The sequence below is a fragment of the Pezoporus wallicus genome, unplaced genomic scaffold (assembly GCF_028554395.1).
Source record: "Pezoporus wallicus isolate ANWC-B61680 ecotype Strahan unplaced genomic scaffold, APGP_CSIRO_Pwel_v1 contig_7731, whole genome shotgun sequence".
Taxonomy (NCBI): Eukaryota; Metazoa; Chordata; class Aves; order Psittaciformes; family Psittacidae; genus Pezoporus; species Pezoporus wallicus.
Window position 1 is genome coordinate 1,504,786 of NW_026635361.1, and position 17,730 is coordinate 1,522,515.

Here is a 17,730-nt window from a genome sequence, read left to right on the forward strand (position 1 = left end):
TGCCACGGGCAGGGACACCTTCCAGTAGAGCCGCTTGCTTCAAGCCCCTGTGTCCAGCCTGGCCTCGAACACTGCCAGGGATGGGGCAGTCACCTCTCAGAGGACATCAGGCACTGCTTTGGCTGCCAGGATGGACAGAGGCAGCCCAGGAAGGATGCTCTACCCATGGGGACTCACATTATCACAGCCCCACAGGGGCCCACCACCACCTTGAGGACATCTGCTCCAACCCAGCCCCACACAGAGAAAAGAAGGGGGGAATATGGGCAGCAGCAGCTTTAGCTCCAGAAAAGGATCATACCTGATGAGGATGAGCCCAAGCTCATCTAATCCCCCCCCCCCAGGAAAGCGATAGCAGGACCAAGCCGAGCCCTCCGGCATGGCTTGGCTTTTAAATCCCAGGCTGACGGCGAGGCCCTGATCAGTAAAACACCCCTCTGGAGCAGCGGGAGGGATGCGGGAGGGATGCGGGATGCAGCCCTTGGGTCCAGGTGAGCAGCGCAGCCCCCGGTGGTGCATGTGCCCCCCTTACGCTCCCAGCCCACGTGCTGCCACGCAAAGGCCGCGTGAAGCTGCCCGGGTTTATTTTAGGAGGCTCCATGACCCCCAGGCATGTGAAAGCAAAGCAGCAGCGCAGCCCTCGCTCCTCCCCATTCCTGGCGGGAGCTCCAAGGATGCTCCGAGCCCGGTGCTGTGCCAGGGAGGGCAGTTTGGGATGGGGGGGGAGCAGCGTAGGCAGCTCGCCTCCTGCCCAGCGCGACGCGCATCCTGTCTGCTGTCATTCCCTGCAGCCGAGCATCCCGGCTGCCTGCACGCCATACGACTGCTCCGGGCATCAACACGCAGCCTGGAAAACTCAAAGAAAAGAATGAGTGTGGATTAAAGCAGGAAAGATCCAGATTTTCCTTTGCTACGCTATAAACCTCTCTAGAATTCCCTCACCTATGAGGCCAGGTTTGGTGTGATTCCTCAAGCTGGATGCTAGAGGATCACTGCGGACAGAGCTCCTGCTTTCCAGCACCAGCTGTGGAACAGGCCCTCATCCTACAGAGCAGGATCAGGCCTCTTTTCCACTGGTGAGCAAGTGCTTTCCCCAAATGAGCAGTCATTAAGCACTGAACCAAACGAACCAGCACGGCATGATGCGGGATCTCCACTGAACCCTTTCCCATCCCGCTGCAGCGTCACGCCGCTGCTGCTCCAGGTACCAGGGTTAATCGGGATCCATCCACCCAACACAAAGCCGGGGCATCGCCCTCCCCAAGCTCCGGCACCCCCGGAGCCTCTTCCTGCTTCCAGAGCTCCGGATTCATCCGTGTCTTCGGCAGAGCGGAAAGGCAGATGCGATTATCCGCCCCGGCTGCGGTGCCGCCGTCCCCAGCGGCTCTGCGCTCGCCACAGGCCGGGGAGGGCAGGGGCTTTGGAAGCGCTTTAAAGCCTCAGGGAATAATCTGTGCTCACAATAATAATAATAACAATAATAAAGACGTGGAAATGCCTTCCCCCAGCTGCCCGGCACGGAGCAGATGGATAAGGACTAAAGGCTGGGGATGGAGGGGGGAAGAAGCCACGTTATGGGGTAGCATCTGGGGTGAAGGCAGCCTCAGGAGGAGCTTTGCTGGGATCCTGGCTCAGACCAGCCCTGGGACACCCCAAAGTGACCCCAATCCGTCCCCACACCCCCCTGTCCCTCACCAGCCACAACAACCGAGTGGAGAAAACGTGATTTTACGTAACCTTTCGTGTTGTTCTGCTCCGTGTTTGACAGAACCCAAAGGATCTGAAGTGAAAACAAGGTCAAGGCTGGCTTTGGCTGCCTCATGTCCCCAGGGAGGACGGGAGCTGGGAGGAGAGGAGGGAAGGGGATGCCCCAGCTCCGCTCTTGGCCAGAGGCACAGAGACGAGGGGTCTGGCTCCAGGCACCCCGGGCTGGGTCATGGTCTTGGAGCTCCCTTTGGGGTTAAAGCACAAACCTGAGACAGGAGGAGATGGAGAAACCCAAACCAAGTGTTTATTTGAGACAATAAATTACATTCCCTTTGCAGTGCAGCAGACAGGGAGGAGGGCCCCTGCTCTGCAGGACAGGCGACCTCAGCACCCGAAGTGATTCAGCAGGACTTGGGGGTGGTCTGGGGATGTAAGTGGGCTGCTGGGGTTGTGAGAGCCCCAAGAGCTCTCACCCTGCCCACTGAGCACTGACCCCTCACGGCACAGATGAAAGCGCAGTCGGTACCCACCAGCCCCCAGCACAGGTTGAGGAGCAGCAGGAGGGAGGGCCGGCCGGGCCATGGAGGCCGGAGGCGCGGTGATGGGCGCAGAGAGGTAGTTGCTGGGTGAGAAAGGCACAGCGTGCCGAGCCCTGCTGCCTGCCCCACCAGTGGGGCTGTGCGGTGCTCAGGGCCCCCCCAGGAGGACGCGGGAGGTGGAAGAAGAGACAGGAGCCGCATGGGCAGGATGCGGGGTTATCCTGCCGGAGGCGGTGCCAGGATAACAACACCCACCCGTGGCAGCCAGCGGAGGGAATTAGGGTGGAATTAGGGTGGAATAACGGCACACCAGGGCTGGAGGGGATCCCGCCTGTCGGGAAGGGAAGCAGGCACATGGCCCTGCGGACCCACCCGAGCAGGGGAGCTCCCCAAGGCGGTTACCCCAGTGCAGGCAGGATGAAAGCCTCGTCACCCCCTCCATCCTCCCTGGGTGAGCAGCATCCCGGCAGCCGGCTCCGGGCATCACTGCAAGGTACAGGCTGTGCGGGGGACAGGGGACACTCATTGGGCTGCACAAGCCATTGTCTCCCAGCGCCCATGCACGCATAAAGGTGTGCGGGGTCGGGATCACCCGTGGGCAGGAATATCCCCAAGCAGGGGCATTCCCCACCACAGGACCGCAGGCTCCGATGGGATGAGGATGGACACTCACTGCTCCGCACGGGCTCTGCCAGCGCTTCCTTGCCCATGGATTGTGCCTCCCGCATCTGTCAGGGGAGAGGAGAGGCTTCCAGCCTGAACCCCCTCCAGCACGCTCCAGAGCCCCCCCCAAGCAGCAATACCTTCATCTGCTCCTTCAGGTACTCGGCTCGAGACATCAGGGTCTGGATCTGGCACAGGAAGAGAGGGAAGTGTCTGCACGAGTCTCTTCACAGCCACCCCAAGGGGACACGGGGCCGTGCCCAGGCTGTTCCTCACCTCTGCGTGCAGCAGCTCCCGGCGCCTCCCCGCAGGCTCCGCTGCAGAAGGAAGAGGGATGCAGCATCAGCCCAGTGGCCGGCACAGGACTGGCCCCTGCAGCACCCACCATGGCCACAACTCACCAGCCAGCAGCAGCAGCAGCTCCCCCAGGCTCTGCTGGTACAGCTCCAGGGTGTCAGCATCGTCCTTGCCCTCCTCCTCCTGCCAGACAGCCCTTGCCAGGCACCGGGGGATGCAGCAGCTTCCACCCCGCACAGGGCTGCTCCTGCCCCTTCCACTCGAGGGCACCCCAAGCCCACCCCTCACCTTAGCGATGGCAGCAGAAGCCATCTCCAGCGCAGTGCAGAGCCGGGGCTTGTCCTTGGCCATCTCTGCAAGGGGGAGCACCCTTCAGCCCCAAACCCCACTGGGTGCCCCCCCTCCTGCTCCCACACCCCCAAACCCCCGGTACCTCTAAGGAGCTCTCTGGCTGGGTTCTCTCTCTGCAGGAGGGTCTTGCTGCTGGAGGTGACCAATGCCTTCAGCTCCTCCGCTCGGGAGATGTACTGCCCCACCTGCCCACAGCATGTGAGGGGACCCCGGCATGGGGACAGCCTCTGGGTGGGATGCTGTCCCCACATCACAAGGGATTCTTATCTCACCTTGGCCCGGATGGCTTCCTTCCGGCGAGCATCGCTTTCATCTGGTGGGGAAGAGCGACTGAACGTCAGGGTGGTTGGGGTGCAAACCAGCAACCCCTGGGGTGCTGTGCCCCCCCCAAACACACCCAGGACCCCCTCAGGGGGGACTCACAGTGCAGAGCAGGCACAAAGTACTCCAGGGCCTTGCAGTAGAGGGACAGGGCAGCAGAGGCATCTCCCTCCTGATCCTTCTTCACTGCTTCCACCACCAGGTCAGTCTGGGGGAGATGAGGGGGGATTCAGGGCTTGGTCCCCCACATCCCCAGGGACCAGCACCCCCCAGCACCCCACTCACCGCCTTGCAGAGGCTCTCGGGGCCGGGGACATGGTCCATATCCACAAAGGGGTGCGCAAAGAAGCGCTCGAAGGAGATGCGCTTCAAAGGGTCCCTTTCCAAGAGCTGTCCCAAGAGATCCCGGCATTCCGGGGAGAGCAGGGGCCGGCTGGGCAGCTGGGGAAGGAATGGGGCTGAGAGCACAGGCCCTGCGATGGGTGAGACCCCCCAGCTCCGTCCCACCCCACGTTACCTCCACAGCCCGATCGCTGCGGATCTTCTCCTCCAGCTCAGCGAAGGAGCGGGAGGCGAAGGGCGGCCTCCCAAAGAGTGCTTCTATGGGGGGAAAAGGGAGAGATGTGGGGATGGAGAGGGGGAAACCAGCCCCACACCGAGCCCTGGGAGGGTGGGGGGGGAATAAGAGCAAACACCCACCGTAAAGGATGACCCCCACCGACCACAGGTCTACCCGGGCGTCGTACTGCTGCCGGCACACCATCTCGGGGGCCATGTAGAGCGGGGAGCCACGCAGGACGTGCTTCTCATCCCATGGGGACATGTACTGGGCAAACCCAAAGTCTGCGGGGGGAGAGGGTCAGGAGAGCTTTGGGGAGGGGGAGGGGAGCAGGCAGAAAGAATCCCCCCCACCACCACCTCTGGACCCCTCCATGGGGCTGCCCTGACCTGCCAGCTTCAGCTGCGGGTGCTCCGGGGCGCTCAGGAGGATGTTCTGCGGCTTCAGGTCCAGGTGGGAGATGTTGTGGTCGTGCAGGAACTTGAGGGCGCAGGCTGGGGGGGGGCAGAGGGGGGGGTGTGACAGTGGGGATGGGGGGGGGGGGGGGGCACCACCGCATCCCTGACCCCCCCATTCCCCAACCCCAGCCCCCGGGCAGGGAGCCCTTACCCAGCTGCTGCAGGAACACGCGCGCCACCTTCTCCGGGAGGATCCTGCGCATCCGGATGAAGCGGGAGAGGTCCCCCCCCGCGCAGAACTCCATGATCAGGTAGATGTGGTCGCTGTCCCACTGCGAGGCAAGGGGAAAACCGGCTCACACCGGCGTGCCCTGCCTGCGGCACCCCAGAGCCATGGGTACCCCCGGCCCCACCTGGAAGTCCTTGAGCTCCACGATGTGCGGGTGCCGGATGGTCTTGAGGATCTCGATCTCGGTCAGCAGGTTCTCCACCGAGGCCCGGTTGAGGCTCCTCTTGCTCACGCACTTGATGGCCACCACCTCACGCGTGTCCCTCTGCCAACGGGAGCACCCCCCCCGCTCACGGCTACCCTTGCGGGCCGGGGTCTACACTCCAAGGGGGTGGTAACGGGGGGGGACACGGGACAGGCCCCCATAGAGGGGCTATGGGGCTGGCACCCACGTGGAGGGCTGCGAGACGGAGCTCGCAGGGCACAGCGGGCCCGGCCCGGCCCTACCTTCCTGTAGGCCTTGTAGACGGTGGCGTACGTGCCGGTGCCGAGCCGCTCGGTGAGGATGAACCCGTCCAGGCGCGGCGGGGCCCAACCGGACCCCGCCATGCCCCAACCGGACCCGGTGCCCGGCCCCCGGCGCCGCTTCCGCCTTCCGCTGCTGGCCACGCCCCCTTGCCCAATAGCCACGCCCCCGATGCTGCCCGCACTCAGGGCTGGTCCCTGGCCACGCCCCTTTGGTGCTAGCCACGCCCCTTTGGTGGTGGCCACGCCCCCCCCCGCAGGCAGCAGCAGGGATTGCAGGTGCGCACATGGGCATTTTATTATTAACCTTTATTCTGGACATGAAAAGATGAGGAACAAAACCCGACAATAACGATACGGGAGGAGGGAGGGAAGTGCCGGTGCCCGGGTGAGGAGGGCACCGGGCACACGCTTGGGGAAGGGGGGGGGGAGAAAATGCAACTTTCCCCCCTAAACAGGAAGGGACAGACACGGCACAAAGTCAAACCTGGGTTAAAACCCTCGCTCCGGGGATGGAGAGCCACAACGGGCGCCTTATCCCCACCCAAAGGGATGTCCCGTTCGGGACACGGCCTTGGGAGCTCAGGGCACATCAAACCCGCTCGTTCCCAGCTGGAAAATAACCCCCAAATAATACTAAACCACGTCAAAGCCGTTCGTTCCCAGCTGAAAACTCACACGTGGGAGGAGGAAGCAGGGAGGGGCTGTCCCGGGAGAAAATTCCATGCACTCTCCCGCCTGGCAGGCTCTCAGGGTTGGGGGGAGACCGGCGGCGCAGGCACCGGGGGTGTCCGAGCTCCCAAACAACAGAGCTGGCCCGGCAAGAAGTCCCTGTTGCCCTCCCTCCCCTCGTTTAAGGCCGCAGTGAAGACACAGCCCCAGCCCTGCTGCTCCCTTCTCTCCCCCTGCGTTCCCCGGGGCGCAGGAGCGCCTATGGGATCCTGGTGGAAGTACTGAGGGGATCTGCCACAGCGGGGAAAGCAGGAGGATGCTTCCCCTCCTGTCTAACCCCTCCCTGCTCCCAGGTTTTCCTTTGCGCCGTGGTTCCCTGCCTGTCAGACAGCTGAGTAGGGAAGAGGCCGAAATACAGCATCGTTTAAGTGTAGTAAACCAGAAGGACAGTTTCTGCTCTCCAAATTAAGGACATAAACTACATGCACGTTACACCACCACCCCCTAAACAGCAGATAACCAAGTTCTCCATAGCAAAGACCAAGAGAAGAGAGAATAACACAAAAGTCCTGCTTCCCCTCACCTCCCTGCTACACACAGGGCCAGGGGAGGAAGAGACACAAGCACATGGTAGGTCCTGGGTAGAGAAATATATTTGCTTCAGAGAATGTCTCCCCTATCTCCCCGCACCCTAAAACAAGACAGGGAAAACCGATCACCCTCAAACGCAGGCTGGTTGCAGCTAAAACCCAGGCCTCCTCCCCCCTGGAGTCGGCGTCACAACGTGGTACCCCCAAAAAGTGCATGTTTCCCAAACAGAAGTGGAGGTTGGGGTGAGGAGGGCAGCGGGAGCCAAGGGAAAGGCTAGTTTCCTCGGAACGCGCTGTGTGCTGCTGAGGAGGCAGCCCCAGCAGCGGCCGTCTGGAAGCTCCTGTTGGTGAGGATGCCCTGGGAGAACTCTTCCTGTGCCCTTTGGAAGCTGGCTCCCGTGCGTCGGTACAGGGAGTGCACCTGGGAACAGGGGCAGAGGGGGAAAACAACCACAGATGAGCATGAATCGTGGGTTTGCGGTGCACATCGTGCGCTCATGCAGCCGGAGAGGATGGGCTGGAGCCACTGTATGCATCCCACCCGGGAGGGGAGGTTGCACATTGCAGGAGACCCTCATTTTCTTGTAAAATAGGGAGTTTTGAGGAAAATAGTGGGTGTCAGAGCAAAACTTCCTGCACTCTGCTGGCAAGGACACTGAACCCACGCTTACAGACACTTGCAGAGCAGGGTGCATCAGGTGTTTCCTTCAAGACAGGGAGAAAAGGAGCAGGAAGCAATGGCAACAGGACCAGTTCAGCCTGTCCTCGCCTCCCCCAGAGCCACGTTGCTGCTGTTAACTGGGGAAACACAACCCTCACGTGGTTGATCACAAGGAGGGCTTGTGCTTAGGAACCCCCAGGAAGGCACTTGTGTGGTTGCCACCAGGCTTTGGGAAGCCCCAGAACACTATGGCAGCAGTGACTGTAACCCCTGGATATGTGAACAAAGCAATGGCTTCTGCTCAGCCAGCTCTGGCCACACTCAAGCTAAAGGGAGGCACAAGAAATCTAAGGTCCATGTGAGATGAGGATGACATCTGGGACCTTGCATGGTTAATGGTGTGCCTCACTGGAGCACTTGTGCTCTCAACCCTTCCCCAAAGGCTGCTGTCCCTCCTGCAAGTGTTTAAGACATTTGGCATCAAAGCAGGAAGCACAAGCACAAATACATTGATTAAAGCTCTTGGCCTGACCACCCCAATTACACCTACAGCCTGGAGACGGTTCTGAGCAGCTCCAGTGCCTAAAGGGGCTACAGGAAACCTGGAGAGGGGCTTTGGACAAGGGCCTGTAGGGCCAGGCCAAGGGGGATGGCTTTAACCTGCCAGAGGGGAGACTGAGATGAGCTCTTAGGCAGAAGCTCTTCCCTGGGAGGGTGCTGAGGCGCTGGCACAGGGTGCCCAGAGAAGCTGTGGCTGCCCCATCCCTGGCAGCCTGAGCTGTGCACCTGCAATTGAGATGAGATCTCGCCCTACCCCTGAGCCACTCACCTGCTTGAGGAGGAAGAGGGAGAGAGCCGCGCAGAGAGTGAAGAATCCTGCCACCACCATCATGATGATGGCCACGGCCAGGTTCCCGTGCAGCTCCGACAGCGCCGCGATCCACCCACTGCGGGACAGGAGAGCAGCGTGAGCACAGAGAGCACCACTCACAGCACCCACAGCTGCACAAAAGCCTTTTGTTACAGCAAGGTGCAAACCCAAACATAACAGCTGTGGAAATGGACCCAGAGTTCATCCGGCATCATTTTATATGGAGGATGTGGAGCTGCTGGAGCGAGGCCAGAGGAGGCCATGGAGATGCTGCGAGGGCTGGAGCAGCTCTGCTCTGGAGCCAGGCTGAGAGAGCTGGGCTGGGGCAGCCTGGACAAGAGAAGGCTCCTGAAGGGGAGACCTGAGAGCAGCTCCAGTGCCTGAAGGGGCTGCAGGAAACCTGGAGAGGGGCTTGGGACAAGGGCCTGTAGGGACAGGCCAAGGGGAATGGCTTGAACCTGCCAGAGGGGAGACTGAGATGAGCTCTTAGGCAGAAGCTCTTCCCTGTGAGGGTGCTGAGGCGCTGGCACAGGGTGCCCAGAGAAGCTGTGACTGCCCCATCCCTGGCAGTGTTCAAGGCCAGGTTGGACACAGGGGCTTGGAGCAAGCTGCTCTAGTGGAAGGTGTCCCTGCCTGTGGCAGGGGTTGGAACTGGATGAGCTTGAAGGTCCCTTCCAACCCAAACCAGTCTGGGATTCTGGGATTTTGGGGACAGTTTCCATTATCACTTCTTGGAAGCAATCCACCTCCACACAAGAGAACCATTCTCACTCCACCTGTGTTCCAGCCCTGGCCCCTGCTGCACCCCCTTAACCTGCAAAATCAAGACCCTTGGTGCTGCTGTAAATCAAATCAAATCACCTCCATAAGCACCTTGTCAAAATTCAGCCAAGGCTTGTGAAGATAAGCTGGGACATCTAAATCGGAAGATCTGGAGCCCAGACCTACATATCCCCATGACAGCTCTGCATGGCCAGGGACTTGAGTGTTAGGAGGGGGAGGCAGAGGAAGAGGAAGGAAGGGATGAAGTTAGAGCTACAGATAGGAGGAAACTGGCACTTGTGGAAGGGGCAGGGGGATGCTTGGAGTTATCAGTGCCTGGCTGTGGGCAAAAATACCCTCCTGGGTGCTGGAGAAAGGAATCTTTCCAACTGCTAAACCAAGCAAGCCGTGTGCCACCAGGAGAGGGGAAATCAAGTGAGCCAAAGCGTCCCATGAGCCGTGCTCACCACTCCAGCCTCGTCACAGGGAGAGGCACACCACGAACTGCAGCCAAAAATAAATGCGCTGCCTGGCTGCGGAAGAGGCAGCAGCAGGCTCGAGGCACGCTCTGCGAGTCACACTGAAAGGGGAGAGCTCCCTCCCCGTCCCCACCGCTACGGCAGCACCAGGAGCAGGGGAGGGAGCACGAGGACAGCTTTGCCCACGAGCTCTTCTGCAGGCAGCGGGCCAAAATAGGCAGAGATTCACTGTGCTCACCTCCTGAAGGCTGCCCCTCGGGAGAGGGGCCCCTGCCTGCTGACCTTTGCTGTGTTCAGTGAGGCTGCAAGCTGAGCAGCAAGGCGAAAAGAGAGGCTGTGCTCTAACTGCAGGGGCACTGCACAAGCTCAGCTGCAGCCTTCTGTACAGTGCCATCAGGAAAGGGTGAGGGCAAAACGCTCTCTGGGTGTTGCTTGAAGCACAACCCATCATCAACACAAGAGAAATCCAGGACCATCATCAGTGATTTAGTGTCACCATTTAGTGCCATGGGTTAGTGGTGGCCTTGGCAGTGCTGGGGTAAAGGTTGGACTTGATGAGCTTAAAGGTCTTTTCCAACCTGGTTGATTCCATGATTCTATGATCAGGCTATATGGAGTGAAGCTGTCCCCAGATCCTGGACGAGGGATGCCTCACCCCCACACTACGGCCTATATTGATGAAGGCTCCACTTTAACACAAGGCAGACGTGGTCAGCACTAGAGGCTCAGCATCAAGAGGGCATAAGTATTAGATGTGTTAAGCGAGGGGGAAGGCAGCAGCAACCGACAAGCTTTGTGCCTTTGCTGGGACTAGGATGGGAAGAGCCCAGCTGGGATCTGCCAGGGCGAGAGTGGAAAACCATGGGAGAAGGAACAGGCAGCTGTCAGAAACGGACCGCACAGCTCTGCCAGTCACAGCCCTGGTGAGAAGCAGCACCCAGGCAGGGCTGTCAGGCAGTGAGTGTATAGCCTAGCTTACCTGTCTCCCCAGCCTGGAATGCCGACAGCCTGGATGACGTAGATTGCTATTTGGCAGAAGAAGACGAAAAAGAAGACGAAGAAGCTGAAGGAGCTGTCAGACCTGCGGGAGAGATGGAGCAGGAGTGAGACCCAGCGACACGAGGCCTGCACAGACCCCCTTTGCCATGAGGGGGGTAAACAGCTTCAGCAAACTCCTTTATAGACCCTTCTGGCATGTTTAGGAACAAGTGGGTTTGATCTATTTAATGATGCAAAGAGCTGGAAGAATCCTGCAGGCAACACATGATGGGAGCAGATAAACCCAAAGTTCCTCCCACTAAAAGCTATCTCCCTGTTCCAGAAGAAAAGAGAACTTGCCTGAAAGCCTTGTAAATCGGTCGGTACCAACAGAGAAAGGCACAAGGGGTGAATATAATAAACCACAGGATGGAGAGACCGAAGTCTACTCCTCTGTCCGTCTGTACTGTGAACCACGCCAGGCAAGCAAGCAGGTTGAGGAGCAGGGTTATCGAATGCACTGTTCAGGATGGGAAAGAGAGAGAAAAAACCCATCAGGAAGTTCCTGGAAAACTCTGAAGCATCCCAAATCCCTCATGGAACACATGGAGCTCTGCAAAACATAAGAAGGCTTCGGGCCCTCTCATTTATAGAATCATGGAATGGTTTGGGTTGGAAGGGGCCTTAAAGCTCATCCAGTTCCAACCCTGCCATGGGCAGGGACCCGTTCCACTAGAGCAGCTTGCTCCAAGCCCCTGTGTCCAACCTGGCCTTGAGCACTGCCAGGGATGGGACAGCCACAGCTTCTCTGGGCACCCTGTGCCAGCGCCTCAGCACCCTCACAGGGAAGAGCTTCTGCCTTAGATCTAACCTGAACTTCCCCTGTTCCAGTTTGAACCCATCACCCCTTGTCCTATCGCTACAGTCCCTGATGAAGAGTCCCCTGCCTCCCTTGAAAGGGAACAGCTTAAACTGAGCCTCATCTGATCCTGCTGCTTCCAACCACATCTTAAATCTTTATCAGGGCACCAAAAGTCACAAATAAGGTTAAGACCATTGTGGACTCAATCTCTGACCTGTGCTGTCCTCCCTAAACAAGGGAGATATTATGTTACCCTGCAGACAACACGTGCAGAACTGACTGGAGGGCAAAGCTCAGCGTTAGACACAGAACCTCCTTAGGAAGAAGCTTTCTTGCAGCTCAAGCTAGTACTTACACATCCACAAGTAATAGAGCATCTTGCATATCCGCTGGTAGTCAGCAGGGATGTCTGCAGAAAAATCCTGGTAAAAGCACGGCTTGATGGGACACTTCTTGGGAAGAGGTGGCCAGTTGTTCTGCCTCGCTGCGGGAAGGAGAAAGGAGCAGTTCTTCACTTGCTTTCAGCCATTTAAAACCAAGATTAGGGGAAATACAGCTTTGCTGTGGTTCCGAGAGCCTCAAGAGTGTTGGAAGAGCTTAACGTGGCCAAACGCAGGTGCTGAGACCATGCTGGAGGGCAGACACCCACCAGAGCTGGTCTCCAGCCCCTCATCTCTGAGCTCAGTTCCCATCTGGGATGCTATGGGACGACAGGTACAATGCCAGGAGGACTGTCCCAGCTGTGAAGGACTCAAGGAAAGCCACGCAGACAGGCTGAGCCATCATCAAACCCTGGCAAGGCAAGCAGCCCGGGCTCCCCCGGCATCCCGCTGGATGGGGTGTTGCAGGAAGCTGTACTCACGATCAATGCTGGCTGCGTGACTCTGCAATTCCCTTTCCTTCTTCTCCAGCTCAGCTGCCTTCCTCTCTAATTCTGCCTGCTGCTGGAGGAGCCCAGCCTGTGCTGCTGCCGCCACGGCCTACAGCAGGGGGAGAGGAAGGTTAAGCCATTCCCTAGCTGAGGCAGCAGGAATACCACCAGCAAACACACCAGATGGCAAACTGGAACGGAACAAAGGCGATCCAATAGCAAGGACTGAGGACGAGTTGGAAGCTGAACACCCATTGCTGATCTGAAATGTCCTGAGGCTTTCTGCCTTAGCTGGAGGCTGAAATCAGGCTCAATGCAGAGCTCCATCCAGATGTTCCTCTTATCCCATGGGAAAAGAGGGCTGGAAGAGCCCTAAGGAAGCGATGCAGTCTGTCACCCATCCTCTAAGCCCTTCACTTTCAGCAAAGCTATTCACTTCCCACAGCTTCTCCTCCTTCCCAGCTCATTGCTCCTCGCAACAGAGCAGCGAGCAGGACTCTGGCGTTTACCACAACAATCTCTTCCCGGGTAGGAGAGGAGGTCTAAAGGAAAGGCAGGAGCTGTCTACAGCACCTTTCAGCATCCCTTCTCCCTGTTTGTTACTCTAAGAACTGATCCCTTCTCCCAGCAGCCTTCTCTGCATCTGGGATGAGGTGGTCCTGGCAGTCAGGTACTCATCAGCTGGTCTAAGCAGTGGCTCCAAAGAGCTGGACTGTATTTACATGCCTGGAATTGAGCACGTCTGACCAAAACTAAGGAACCAGAGCTAAAAGCATCAGCAGGACACATTCCTGTGTCAGCAGAGGGAAGCCAGAGCAAACAGGCTACAAGGCAAAGCAAGCTCCGACATCAGAGGCACAGGGGAAAAGGCATAAAAAGAACTGTGCGTATTCCCTATAGAGATCCACTTCACCAGATGGGCACAAACGTGAGTTTAAGAGATCATAGACTCAGACTGGTTTGGGTTGGAAGGGACCTTAGAGGTCACCCAGCTCCAACCCCCTGCCACGGGCAGGGACACCTTCCCCTAGAGCAGCTTGCTCCAAGCCCCGGTGTCCAACCTGGCCTTGAACACTGCCAGGGATGGGGCAGCCACAGCTTCTCTGGGCACCCTGTGCCAGCGCCTCAGCACCCTCCCAGGGAAGAGCTTCTGCCTAAGAGCTCATCTCAGTCTCCCCTCTGGCAGGTTCAAGCCATTCCCCTTGGCCTGTCACTGCAGTCCCTGATGAAGAGAATGATGAAGAGATGACCTGTAGCTTCCCAACCCCTGGGAATCCTGTTCCACTCCTAATCCCATGTGCCCCAGAGCCCCAGGTCTGCTCCCTCCCCTGCCCAGCCCATGCTGCTGTACCTGCGGAGTGGGCTCCACGGACGTCTGCAGAACCGCAGGCTGCGAGTGGCCCGAGGGCTGCGTGGCCGGTGTTGTCCGGGCTGCATTGGTCTGGGGATAAATCACAGGCAACAAGGAGAACCCGTTACAGAGTGCTTCGTTTGGCAAAGTATATTTTAGCCGTGGCATTACCAAAGCACAGAGCAACTCTGCTCTTCCAAAGCTTGTTAGCTCCTTAATGCACTGGGCGAGCAGCATCTGAGGGTTACAGCTATTAGGCAAAGACGAAGCAAAAAGGGAATGTGCTCAACTGTTTCAACTTCAAATCTCACTTCACCCTGCTGTTCTGTTCTCCTCTCACCTCACACACAGCAGCAGCCAGGAGATAAGCATGAAGCTCTTGCAGAGACCCATCACTGGTATCACTGCAGCAGCTCAGCTCCCAACCCCAAGACCCAATAAATATTGATGCCTCCTGCCACACAGCATCTTCCCCTTCACACTTCATGTAGCTCCACTGTGAGCCAGCAGCCAGTAGAAGAAGCTGTTCCGTGCGAGTGGAGAGCTCCAGCTGGGAACCTGTTAGTGCTCCAGTGCAGGAGCAGCTGCTCACAGCTCACCATGCACGCAACGAGCTGCACAGTCCATGGGGAAATCTGCTGGGAATACCTCACTGTTTTGAAGCTGTGCCTATCAAGGAACCTTACATACCACCATAAGCACCACCAAGGCACCCAAGTGCAGAGACACATGGCACGTACCAGCTGGGAGCTCTCAGAAAAGGGGTTGAATTCATCCAAGCCACTTTGGCTGGTGTTTGTGAGCTGGGTCACTGAGGGGTCCTGCCAGGAGAGAAAGCAAAGAGAAATCAGCGCTGAGCAAAGCTCATCATTAGCTTAGATATTACCCATTATCCATGCTGCCAGGCTGGCATCCCCTTGTTAGCTGGGAACCAGAGGGGGCTGGCAAGGGGCTGAACTAACCCAGGAGGTGACTGTCAGCAAGGATGTGCAGGCAGGAACCACCTCCTGTCCAGCCAAGGGGTACTTGTGAAGAGCTCCAACACGCTGGTGGCACAGAAGCCCTTGCTGCAGACGACCACCACTTACCCACAGTGAGTTATCCCTCATTTCCAAGGCCTTGGAGTGGGAACTGGATTCATTCACCCACAGTCAGAACACTGCTGATACCTCCTAAACCTCCCTGGCACCACAGAGCGAGTGAGGAGCCACCAAGCAGAGCAGAGCCTCCCAAAACGAGTATCCAGGTACAGTGGGCCTGGCTGCCACCCAGAGCACTTGGAGCAGCAAAGGTGCCAATGGCTGCTCCAAAATGGTTAAAACACCCAGGGAAATGGACCCAGAGGTGGGACACCCATTACTTTGGCGGGGGGGGGGAGGAGGAGGGTGGTGTTTAATGGTGCTACATAAGAGCTGTGTTCATGGCATCTCCCGCTCACCTCTGTCAAACAACCTGATGTTTCTCTGCTCCTCTGCTGGAAGAGCACCTTTCATCCCTCACCTGCACTGCACTGAGCTGACTTCACTTTCTCTTCTGTACACACTCCTTTCCATACAGAGATCCCTCCTTGATAGCCAGGGTTTGACCTCTGCGGTGCTTCTCTCCCCAGTTATTAGAGAAACGAGGTACAAGGGGAATGCTCCTGCAAGCACAGCCTGGCTACCCCATAGCTGGTATGGGGAAAACATCAACACGTGGCTTTTCCTCCCTCCCTCAGCACCCCATGTCTTGAGATCAGTGATTTTATACTTAATGGGGTGAGCAGCAGCTGAGGCTGTGACAAGGGAAGGGGGTGCTGCCTGAGCCCATGTGCTGCAGAGAAGCCTTTGGGCTTGTGTGAGCCCTGCCAGAGCCATCCCCTGAGGTCCCAGCAGAGCCTTCAGATGCCTGAGGAGCAGTTAATGAGTAACTTCCCCTCTCCTCCATAGCAGGCACTCCCTCTGCAACAGGTCGCACTAGTTTCTGAATCACCCTGTGCTGAAGGATGCCAGACCAGGAGCCTTTGGATGCTGCTCTGTGAGGTTGAGTCCCCAGCCAGGCAGGGCTGTGAGAAGCACCACAGAGGATGTAAGGACTCAAGACACAGGGTTTAGTTCACTGCTCGCTCCTCTGGAGGCTTTCACCTCAGGCTGCAGACACAAGGGCTGGCAACACGAGGTTACAAGTCAGTTAATCCATAGCTACTGCATGGTGGCACAGACACCCTTTAATCCAGCCTGGATGAGGTCCCAGCCTGACTAGAGTCCAGCAGATGACTGCACTAGGATGAGAAACTCCATTAATGGAATGGGAGTGGGAAACCAACCATCCAAAGAGCTTGGATGGTCACGCTGGGAGGAAAGTGCTTGGAAATAAGGAGGAACACTTGGAATGGCAATGCAAGACGTGCTTTTCTTCCCTTTGCTCATGTCCATTCAAAAGAAAGCTCCTAAGGTAACTGGAGGCTCACCAGCACAGCACTGCTGTTGGAAAGGGCAGGGAGAACAGCACCACTGTCCCACTGCTTCCAGCTGCACGGCAGCTTGACTGCAAAGGGAGAATACCTCTCGTCTTGGTGCATGGCTTAAAAATCACTTACTTCAGCAGTGGCCAAGGCAGCTCAGCTCAGCTTCCTATTGTGCAAGTGTGCCTATGATGGCTATACAAAGAGCAGGGAACGTGCAACAAAGCTGAAGTGTGCTTGCCCACATGTCCCTGTGCTCTGGAGCGGGCAGGAAGGAAACCAGCAGCTGGGAGATGGGGTGGTATAAAGGCACCCGCTTCCGCGCGCCAGGACTGCGCAGCTGAGGGTTGGGTAACGCAGGGGAGATGAACGAGAAGTTGCCCCAAACTCCACATTCTGCAGTTCCTTTCTGCCAGCTGCAGGGCAAAAGGAAGCTGACCTGATCCTTTATGCTTGAAACGTGGAAAGAGGGGCCTAATTCAACCTCTGAATTAACTACCTGAAGCCACGCTACATGGGGCTGTCACTCCTTGGAGGAAGTATTGGAGCATAGGAGAGTGCTGTAGGTACCTTTCCTTTGGAAGGGTTTAGTTGTTAGCACCCCTAGTTCAACTCGAGCAGAAGAAAGATGCTCCTCTAGATGAGATCAGGGCAAGAGAACTCAAATGACAATCACTGGGAACTCATCATGTTGTCTAAAACCACAGTGACAGCCCCAAACATCACTAGTCCTGCAGCCAGCCACCAGCATGGGGCCTCAGAGCCCTGCCACTGCCCGGAAGAAGCATTAAGAGACACCTCAAGGGGTTTATTATGGAGCTCTCTAAAGAGGATGGAAGCTTTCAGCCCTGTTGGAAGCTTGTAACAAAGTTCTGGAGGTAGCCGCCACTCGCAGCAGCACTGACACTGAATGAACAAAGGCAGTTATCATCTCTTAGATGTTAAGAGTAACAGAGAGAAGATCCAGAGATACTTCTCACAGGACCAAACCAGCTTATTTGACACCAAGCTTATTGACCATCACCAACAAAGCCCCCTTAGAAGGCAAAGATTCCCAGTTGTGTCAGGCTCTGCAGGGGATTTGTTGGGATAATGTTGTATGAAACACTAGCTTGGGATCCACAAGGAGAAAAGAGAACTCTGCTGCTCTGCCTCACCGATGGTCCTCAGCGTGACAAGGCTGGGAGCATGAAGACACACCCAGGCCTTCAGCAAGCTCTGGAGCACGTGGAAGGGGATGGCAGCACCTGCCAGTTCATGAGCTGGAGGGAAGAGACATGATCCAGAGGGATCTGGACAGGCTGGAGAGGTGGGACCATGGAGTTCAACAAGGCCAAGGGGAAGGTCATGCCACTGGGGCAGAGCAATCCCAGCACAAACAGAGCCTGGGGGAGACTGGAGGGAGCAGCCTGTAAAGGACTTGGGGGTGTTGCGTAAGGAGCAGCTCCCCATGACCTGACTTCAGTGTGCTCTTGAGCCCAGAACCCCCCTGTGTGCTGGGCTGCACCCCCAGAGCGCAAGCAGCAGCTCAGGGAGGGGATCCTGCCCCTCTGCTGTGCTCTGGCGAGACCCCCCTGCAGCCCTGATCCAGCTCTGGGGCA

General features: G+C 57.6%; 2 protein-coding genes across 2 annotated transcripts; both read right to left on the reverse strand.

The window, feature by feature from the left end:
- Nucleotides 1-2,531: 2,531 nt before the first annotated feature.
- Nucleotides 2,532-5,726, reverse strand: ULK3 (unc-51 like kinase 3). Its single transcript, XM_057420402.1, has 16 exons — nt 5,572-5,726; nt 5,249-5,389; nt 5,047-5,167; nt 4,827-4,931; nt 4,578-4,721; nt 4,396-4,478; nt 4,164-4,319; nt 3,981-4,086; nt 3,830-3,870; nt 3,640-3,742; nt 3,495-3,559; nt 3,311-3,389; nt 3,186-3,226; nt 3,050-3,097; nt 2,920-2,974; nt 2,532-2,746 (listed from the first exon to the last, which is right to left on the reverse strand). The coding sequence occupies exons 1-16, from the start codon at nt 5,671-5,673 to the stop codon at nt 2,730-2,732; spliced, it is 1,407 nt and encodes a 468-aa protein (XP_057276385.1). The 5' UTR covers nt 5,674-5,726; the 3' UTR covers nt 2,532-2,729.
- Nucleotides 5,727-6,896: 1,170 nt separating this feature from the next.
- On the reverse strand, nt 6,897-15,179 carry SCAMP2 (secretory carrier membrane protein 2). Its single transcript, XM_057420498.1, has 9 exons — nt 15,125-15,179; nt 14,427-14,560; nt 13,687-13,776; nt 12,327-12,444; nt 11,820-11,948; nt 10,963-11,122; nt 10,604-10,705; nt 8,342-8,459; nt 6,897-7,272 (listed from the first exon to the last, which is right to left on the reverse strand). The coding sequence occupies exons 1-9, from the start codon at nt 15,177-15,179 to the stop codon at nt 7,126-7,128; spliced, it is 1,053 nt and encodes a 350-aa protein (XP_057276481.1). The 3' UTR covers nt 6,897-7,125.
- Nucleotides 15,180-17,730: the final 2,551 nt, after the last annotated feature.